The 9547-nt window shown below is 34.4% G+C and overlaps 1 protein-coding gene across 2 annotated transcripts in view; it reads left to right on the forward strand.

Moving 5' to 3' along the window:
- The window catches only part of FGF10 (fibroblast growth factor 10), a 62103-nt gene extending 53090 nt beyond the window's left edge, over window positions 1–9013 (forward strand). For both annotated transcript variants that reach the window (XM_048292602.1, XM_048292601.1), the window contains exons 3-4: window positions 2804–2907; window positions 6224–9013. In XM_048292602.1, coding sequence (XP_048148559.1) covers window positions 2804–2907; window positions 6224–6421 — 302 coding nt within the window. In that variant the 3' untranslated portion in view covers window positions 6422–9013. The remainder of the gene's footprint in view (window positions 1–2803; window positions 2908–6223) is intronic.
- Window positions 9014–9547: the final 534 nt, after the last annotated feature.

The raw sequence follows: 9547 nt of genomic DNA on the forward strand, positions 1-9547 counted from the left end.
CTGGAGTTTACAGAGTTATGGCTGTAAAATAATAATGTGCTATCTGGTTTAAAACCATAATAGAGGCTAGAGAGTTTGGTTTTTTGTAATTAATTTGTTTTCATTTCCAAGTTCCTAAGAAGCATGAAACCAGGATGAATAACTCCTACGACTTTTACCCCAATAACAATAATCTTTTTGTGCTGCTTTTTATCAAGAATACTTACAAGTTACATTATATCATAGAAATTATTTACACATCTTCTTAGAGTGAAGTCTTAAGGCATGGAGATACCTAAGCTCAAGCAACGGTATAAAATCAGACACAAGAAGCATGCAAGGAAGCATGTTGAAATGCCTTTTTTGTTTCAGTCTTAGAGAAAAAAAAAGAGCTCCAAAGAAAAGTTAACAATGATGGGAATAGAATTAGAAATTCAAAAAAAAAAAAAAGGGAAGGGAAAAGGGGAAAACACTGTAGTTTTAAGCTTCATATTGTATGTTTCAATTTCCTTTTTTAATATATTCCTGCTGAATTTAATAGTGCTTCAATAATAATCAAATGTGTATTTTTGCCCTTACATCAAAAGCATTTTGCTTATTTTTATTCAAATTCAATTGTTTCAAAGTTCTAGAAAGTTCCTAGGTCTTATTGCAGATTCATATCAGATGAGTAGATGTTCTCCTGCTGACCTTTGAAATTTGTCTACATCACTGAAACCAATGAAAGATTCCTATTGCCTTCAAAAGACTTCTATCAAATTAGAGCTTCTCCTGGGAAAATCTATAAATAATGCTGAATAATTTTCAATCTAGACAGAAATCTAGATTATAACTGTGCTTGTAACTAGCAGGTAACTCCAGTGAAGTCTTGGGGGAGTACAGAAAGTCACAAAATATCAAATTAGGTCCCTATTACCCACGGGTTAACAAATCATGATTAAACTCATTTGAAAGAAAAACATCCATTAAAATTTCCACTTGCCCCAAAAGAAGTACTGTGGAGGATAGCATATGAAAAATTCTCAATGAAAATTACGCATTTTTCAACTTTCAAGTACACAGAACACACTCAGTGAGAATAACTCCAGGATCATTGGTGATGATAATATCAACCTGATTTGGAAGCATTCTGCTATATTTGGCTACAACGAAATAGCTTAACTAGGTATAATCAAGCTAGTTGTGGAAGATACAATGTAAATGTAGTAACATTTCTCTTCATGACCTCCTTACAGTTGCTCCAACAGGAATATAATGGATTGTGAGATTGCAAACAAACTTTACTAGAAAAACCAGACTATATTTTCATTAATTTTAGGAATACTTGCGTTACTTTTATTTAAATATTTTACTGAAAAGCAGTGATGTCCATCATTCAAGTGAAAGACACTTAAAATTGGTTAATTATGTAAAAGTTTCTTATTTAAGCAGTGTTTTCCTTCAGCTGTTAGTGAAATAGTTAATTGAAATAGTCTAATATGTTATTGTTTCAAGGATTGTATGGCAAGATCTATATCAGTTTAGTGCCTTTCAACATAAAAATTATAATAGCATGTGTTATGCCAGTATTATTTTTGTTTCTTTGTTTGTGGTGTGGTTTGGTTTGGTTTGGTTTTTCGTCTTGTTACTGCTATTAGAAATGGACCCAGACAGTTCAGGCTACTGCAATGCAATTCTGTAGAAAGAATTAACTGAATTCTTCTCATCACTTTTTGGCACGGAAAATACAAAAAAAATGTGTCACTCATGGCGTTGTAGCACTTGCCCTCTAATAGTTTGCCATCTACAAGTTAGTCCACTTAACTCTGATTTTGAGCACAATTATTTTAGCAGATGTCACTTGGGAGAGCTGCTCAGTTCTCTATAACAATGCTCTCTCAGAAGATCAAGAAGGCAACTTTGGCTTTTCTTTGCTGTGAAAATGAGCAACATTTTAAGAATAATATAAAGATAACAGACCTTGGCAGGTATGGACTCACTGATATTCCTCTATCAATGGCATGACCCTGGTATATGTAAGCTATCACAACCTAAATAAGGAGGGCAGTTTTGGTACACCCTTCATGTACCACACTGAGTTAGCTGGGCTATTGATCCAACTGTTATTACATAAATGTCAGGAGAATAGGAGAAATGTTGGAGCCAGGTATGCGGTCTCCTGCTCCCAAATCAGTATGCTCCTGGGCAGAAAACAGAGATGAAAAGATGTATTTCCCTTTACTGGTCCCTTGAACCATCCAGTGTCCCAGGAAGAATCTGTTTTAAAGGTGGAAAAAAAATCATATTTATTACAAACAGAGGAAAATGTTTCTGATATCTGGAAGACAAAGATAGTGTGGCCATTACTGTTGGTCTTATTATTTCCCACATTGTCAACACACTTGACAAAAGTGAATTTATCAGCTGAGTGCAACCAAGATATTTAGTTTCTCTAAATGTCCTAGAAGGAATAAATTGTGTACCAAAGGTTTTGAAGATTGGGGGAAATCTAATATTCTATTGACATATGCTATGTATTTAATTTGATGCTGTGGTTTCAATGTCTTTTCTGATAAATTTTAGTAAAATCTGTGCCAAGAGGAATGGAGTTGTTTCAGTATCTATGGGGTTTAAAATGCAGGGTTAGCAAAAGAAACATGTTAATTGAAAAAATATTTGTGTATATTCTTGCAGTGCTTTAAAGAATACTTTTGCTGAAATTTTTGGTCAGTTGGTGCTAAATATTACAAGTTTAATTAATTTAATTTTTACAGGTTTATTATCTTTTCCACAGTGAGAAAATCCTGTAACAAAGTGATTAAATAGCTCAATTTTTATTTTTTAGGCATATTGGAGATAACATCTGTAGAAATTGGTGTTGTGGCAGTTAAGTCTGTTAAGAGCAACTACTATTTAGCCATGAACAAAAAAGGAAAAGTCTACGGCTCTGTAAGTACCTTTTTACATTCCAAGTGGATTTCAGTAGTCAGCACAGTTCCCTGTCTTGCCTATTGAAAACACTGCTTGTCTGTATATTGCTACTAATTAGAGATGAAATGAGCTGTTCATCAAAATTTCATCCTCTGATAAACCAGGATCACCCCACTGCACAAGCTTCCTGTTGCTTGCTAAGCTCATGTCAAACCAACACAGCTGCTGGGATTTAGCATGTTTACTGCCTCAGTCACATCGCTTATTAAGGAGTGTTCAGTAGAGAGGGTCCTACAAAATGTAATGTTTAAGGCTTGTTTTCCCTGTTTTTTCTACAGTGCAGTCACACTGAGCAGTAATTCAAGGGGGGGGGGGGGAAGGGGGATAAAGTGTACCTGAAATCACAGAAACTTGAGCTGATGGAGTAAACACTCCAAGTCATCAGATTAAAACCTTGAAGAAGATTCCTAGAGTAGAAGGTTTTAAATTGACTATATTGATAAACGAGTAAGATTATGGACAGTACAGAGAGACATGACCTTAAATATCAGTGGATAAGCTTTGTCTGAGCAGAATTCAGGTAACATTTGAAAGTTGTCCATATATACTTTATTAGTATTTGTGTAAGTTTGAGATTATTGATACTTTCAGGGAGAAAAACAATCCAAACACCAAAACACAAAGGTAATCAACCAAACAAAAACAAAGCAACCTGAGAAAACTCAGTAACTATCCAAATATTTTTAATGGAAAGCAATATGATGTATAAATCCTTAAACTAAACTCAAATATATCCTCACACATTCCCATGATTACACAACCACCAGATTGTTCTGGTATTACATCTGGTTGGGTTTGCAATTTTGCAATATTGTGCCTGTTCCTGGAAAGGTTATGAACCAATCTGCAGGTTGCTTAATGTTCATATCATCCATATGTTTTATACAAAAAGGTTGCAGGTAGGAACTGGGTTTATTGTTAAGCAATGTAGCTAGGCCTCCTATTTCTGCTGAAAACAATGAAGTTATGATAATCTCAAGTGAGACTCAAGGGCTTCCAGTCATTTGGCCCTCTTTTTTAAGGAAACACTTCTACAGGGTATGTTTAGTTCATACAAACTATGTAAATGGTCCTCCCCCATCTGCACTATGGCTAGTCACTCCTGGTTCAACAACATAATTCTGATTTTCTAAACTCTGTGACAGTGTCAAAGAATCACATTAAGGAAACACCAGAACAAAGAAATTTTTCTTAAACTCCTGTAAATGTAGATTTTAATTTTTAGATTTACACTGGTCAAAAATACAGGATGATCAGTGCTTACTGAGAGATAAAACTGTGTACGGTTACTCAGTACAGTCATTGGTCATGGGTGTGCTTCTGTTCATAGGTGAAGGTTTTAACATAAATCACCATCTTCAATTCACACATCTCAGTTTACAGTGTGCATCATTTGTGATTGTCCATCCCAAAGCCCAAGACGGGCTTTCCTATCCAAGTTGTTGCCTTGGCTGGTGTGGTGAGAGTCTATCCCAAAACTATACATGTACAAAAGATGTCAAAGCAGCTTTCATGTACCATACATGGAAACTGCTGCCATAGGATTCAGTAATTCATACTGTATTAGAAATAGTGTTGACAGGAAGATATGAATGTGGGAAACCTTTTTTTTAATTCCAGCTGAGATAATTTTTCAATATTCACATCATAAAATCACAACATAATGATTTATCAAAACCTATTCCATAATATTTTAGCGATTTCAAGAATGCTTCTGTTATTATTTTTCCCATAATCCCAGGATTTGCAGTTAGCCTCATATTACTACAGTGTGGCAGCTTGCAGATGGATATGAATACCAGAACCAATATAAATTGTAAAAACACCCTTGAGCACGTGCACAATAGACACTGGTGAAGGCTTATGCTGAAATTTGTTTGAAATGAGCAAAGCAGTCCTGTGTAGCATTCAGACCCCTGCCAGTAAGACTTCTTAAGCACATCACAACATCATCTTTTCTCTATTATCTAAGAATAGATGTAAAAGTTGGATTTGAGAACAATTCCGCATCTGGGAAAACAAGTAAAGCCACTTCTATGTTAATCAAATACCTTTCCATTTGACTGGTTTCAGTTAAAATGAGGGAAAGAAGACTCACTATTAGGTTTCTTTAACAAAATAAACTTCTTTAATCCACTTTAACAAATTGGCAGATAGGAGAAGTTACTGTGGTGTGTAGAACTGTGATTGATAAGCACCTGCCTTTTTAATATCCTGACGCCGGAGGTGACATATTACAGAAAATAACTGGTAAATTATCTATATATAGCTTTTTGAGGCAATGTCAATAGTGGTTTTGTAAAGAGTCTTGCCTTAATAATGTTTTCCTTACTGACCATTGTTCAAATAACTACCAATTGTAAAATCAAAGAGCATTTTAATTTAGTTACATTTTAAACACTGCACTTTTAAAAGCCTTCTAAATTGAATATGAGTAGTTTGTTAAAATTGGATGGGTTTATATGTAGGAATGACTTGTTTATGAAAAGAAGTATTCTTCGCTTCAGTATAGAAAAGTGTATCTGTGTAAAAGTACATTTAACAGTAGAGAAAAAAGTAGTCTCCCCTACATGCTTCCACAGGCTTGTATTTTTTATTCCTTCTAACAGCCTGATGACTGGTTCTCCTTTAAAAATAGAAAACCTTAATCCCTGGTACCGTACACAAAATTACTTCCAACGTTGTTTAGTCAATAAGATACAAGGTCATATATGATTCCTTTTTAGGCTAAGCCTCTCTTCAGGTCAGCTGAATGAATAGGCCTCACATCAATTGTGATAGCAGCATAACAGTGATTTGCACCTATGCAAAAAAAGCCCATTTTCATGTCCCATGTGGTCTAAAGATTCTTACTTTAAATAAGAAATAGACCTATTCCACACATATTTGTTTAACATATGGTATCAATAATCTCATTCAAGATATTTAAGAGTTATATTTGTTAGAACTGAAATGTGATTAATGATTCCAAGATTGCTTCCTCATACTTTTGGGTTTATGACCAAGAATTTGATTTAGTATTGTTGCCATATTCCACACTGCTATATCTATGCATTGAATAATTAATTATATCTTTTGTTATTGCAGTTTAACTGATGTTGCTTTATATGCTCTGGACACAGTGAAACTTTCATTTAAATATACTGTAGAATCCTAAGAGTGTCACATAGAGAACACTACAACTTTTGAAACATTTTTAAAAAGTATTTGCCTTCAGTATGCTGAAATATTATGTTTGTTCTCAATTTGTGGGGTTTTTTTCTTCTTTTAACAGAAGGAGTTTAATAGCGATTGCAAATTGAAGGAAAGAATAGAAGAAAATGGATATAACACATACGCATCCTTAAATTGGAAGCACAATGGAAGGCAAATGTTTGTGGCCCTGAATGGGAGGGGAACCACAAAGAGAGGACAGAAAACAAGAAGGAAAAACACTTCAGCTCACTTTCTTCCTATGGTAGTCATGTCATAGATGAACGAACTATTTTTTTGATGCAGTTGAACCAAAGGCTGTTATGTCAAGAATATTTGGTAATTCTCTTAAAAGGTAGACTCAGAGAAGTAGCACAGACATCTGCATGTTTGAGATGAGAGCAGGGGAAGCCTTTGAAGGTTTTGTACTTATTGCTGGCACATGAAATACCTTTATTTAGTTCATTGTTGTATCTTATAATCAAAATGCAAGCTGGATCAAAGGGGATGGAATTTATTGCCAGTGTGAATTTTTTTTTTTTTTTAAGTCACTGCAGCAGACCTTGATGGACATAAGACAATCTGTTGCGTGATCTTCATGGGGAATGCTATTTATGGAATACTAACTCATATCAAAGTCCTTAATTGCTCATTCAAGCCTGATGATTCAATGAACAGTTAGACACACAAGCATTTACTGGAAGCACTTGGGTCATATGCACAAATAATGACATTTCTGGAGAAGCCTTGTGGACAAATGGATAGGATATGCAAAGTAGTGTGTAACTGTTCTAACAAAATGAATAGTATGGTTTGCTTGTATGTCCTAAATTCATTTCTTTTTATTTCTCTCTAAGTTATTTATTTAATAGGATGTTAAATATCTTTTTTATTTGAAATGTTTCCTCATTTGCTTCTTTCTTATTTTCCCTTTTTCTTAGTACTTCACACAGAGGTTGATAGATTAAAATGTCAAAACTTCAGAAGTACTCAGAGAATAGGTATTAGACAAGGCTTTAAAGGCAGAATTTAGAGTGTATAATCCATTTTTTTCCTGAACTGTCTTGCACTTAAGCAAAAGACCAAACAAGCAGTGCTTGGATTTATGGTATTGGGTATCTTTATATCGGAGAAATATTTGTACTTATCAGCACTCAAGAACAAACTTCAAGAAATACTTTGTTCAAAGGGTCTTTCTGCTATTTTGAAATTGAGAGAAGGGGCCACATCTGTACTTGGGTGCCAATGCATCTGTATATATTCATCTGACTTTGATTTCAGTTTGGAGCTAGGATCTAACACACTGCTATCAGTGTGATATTCTGCAGCACATGTTGGGCTGGAACCCTGATGTGGACAGCCCTGTTAAAATCACTGAGATTGCAAGTGGTAAAATAAAACTCTAGTGTGTAATTCCTAAGTGTAACATTTGGCCTCTGAAAGGTAAGCAAGAAGGCAACACAGTCCTGCACTCCTTATTCAATTAATAGTCTCATTCAACCCATTTGCCATTGGTACCCAGCTTGTAGAATCACAGGCATATAATGGGAGCAATATCTAAGGGCTGCAAGACAGGAGATCCAAAATCAGGCTCGTGCGTTTTTCAGAGATTATTACTCACGTGTATATTATATATGAGAGCCAACTGAAAAGCTGTGCTGGTTTTCAGCTTTAGCATGCCTTTCATAACCATCACAGTAACTGAAGGCTCAAAATACATAATATCCAGCACATTTTTATGAAGTGTTACTCGTCCCATGGCTTAACTTGAGCAACTGCAGTATAATAAAGTTAAGCATAATATGAAGTCTGTTCAATTAAAGGTACATAAGGTTTGTTTTATATTTTGCTTTACTCAGTAATTTTAGAGAGCTCTGGATAGCTCACCAGTGTAACCATATTGAGATTCATTTTGTTAGAGCAGATAAATAGGAAACAATACATCAAACAATTTGTACCACTGTCTTCACATTGTATTCCACTAAATAAATAAGCCTTTGCAGTGTCTTTAGTAAGAAACAAAAGTAGTGTAATATTATTTTGTTCTAAATACTTTAACTGATAACTATAAGATTATATTGATGCTGCAGTTTATCTTCAATATTTCTTGTTGTGAAAAAGTTGGTTTTATTTTTATTGTTTGGAGACTGTATTTTGGTACAAAGGAGAGCCTTGCTTAATGTGTCTTTTTGAGAATGTTTAACCTCTATAAAGGCTGGTGGTGTTGGAATCTTCTATAACTTATTTAAGTCAATGTTTAACCAGCACTTCAATCTTAATCTGTTATTTAAATATTAGCTGTTTTTTAAAAAAAAGCAAAAAAAAAAAAGCTTTCCCATAAAATACAGAATGGTCAGATTATATTTCCTGTCCTTACATAAACTCAGTTGTTTTAAAACTAGGAATTCATTGAGAGACAAGATATTTTTAGTTGATAGCTGATGTATTTCATGGTACTTTATCTCCAGTTTTCTTCTTCACAAATGACATTTTTCTAGAAAGAGAAATAAGAATTTCAGATTCTAAATGTAATTGCAGCTCACAGCAAAACTTAACTACCATGATAAAAGCGAGTTTCTGTTTAAATTTGTAATCAGTAATTAAAACTGACAAGACATAATGGACCACCCATACTGAACCTTCAGTATGAGTTTGGATGAATGCAGTCTTGAATGACCACTTAAAGAACATTTAGGGTACAAATGAAATTCTCTTCTTACAGAATTACCTAGATGACTTGGTCAGGGGAGAATTATGCATAAATATTATCATAGTACTCAAAACACCATGCTGCTCAAATGACAAGATCAGGAAATATCACTTTCCCAAAGTGAGCCAGGAGCCATTTGTGACATGAGTAGTGGTTTCTGAAAACTCACCAAAATAAAAAACCCTTGAAGGAATCAATGATTCCTGTGTGTTTGGTATACTGTAACACCCACTGTAGTGGGAGCAAACTGCAGATATTAGAGTATCCCAGATCCTCAACCATAAGCTCTGTTTTCTGTCACCCTGAGCATAAGAGTCTCCTGAGTAAAAGGAAAACAGGGGGAGGGGTTTAGAAAATAAAAGGGATACCAAAATCACTGAGCAACAATGTATAGTATGTTATATTTAAATAAAAATAATAAAATGTGGGGATTAGAGAATAAAAGTATTGTCTTTGTTTTATTAACCTGAAATTGTACTGCACAATAAAAATAAAAAAGAAAAAGATCTGTTGTACTACGGGCTGTGATTTCATGCTGTATACCCCCTAAACAAATATCATTTGAACATTTCTAAGTATTTTTAATATTTTGTATGTGTGAGGCCACTGTCTCCACACTAATAACAACCAAATGCTTCAGATTCTTCCTGTATTTGAATCCATCTAGTTTTATACAGTGGAATAAAGCAATGAATT

This window comes from Corvus hawaiiensis, chromosome Z (genome assembly GCF_020740725.1).
Source record: "Corvus hawaiiensis isolate bCorHaw1 chromosome Z, bCorHaw1.pri.cur, whole genome shotgun sequence".
Classification (NCBI taxonomy): domain Eukaryota; kingdom Metazoa; phylum Chordata; class Aves; order Passeriformes; family Corvidae; genus Corvus; species Corvus hawaiiensis.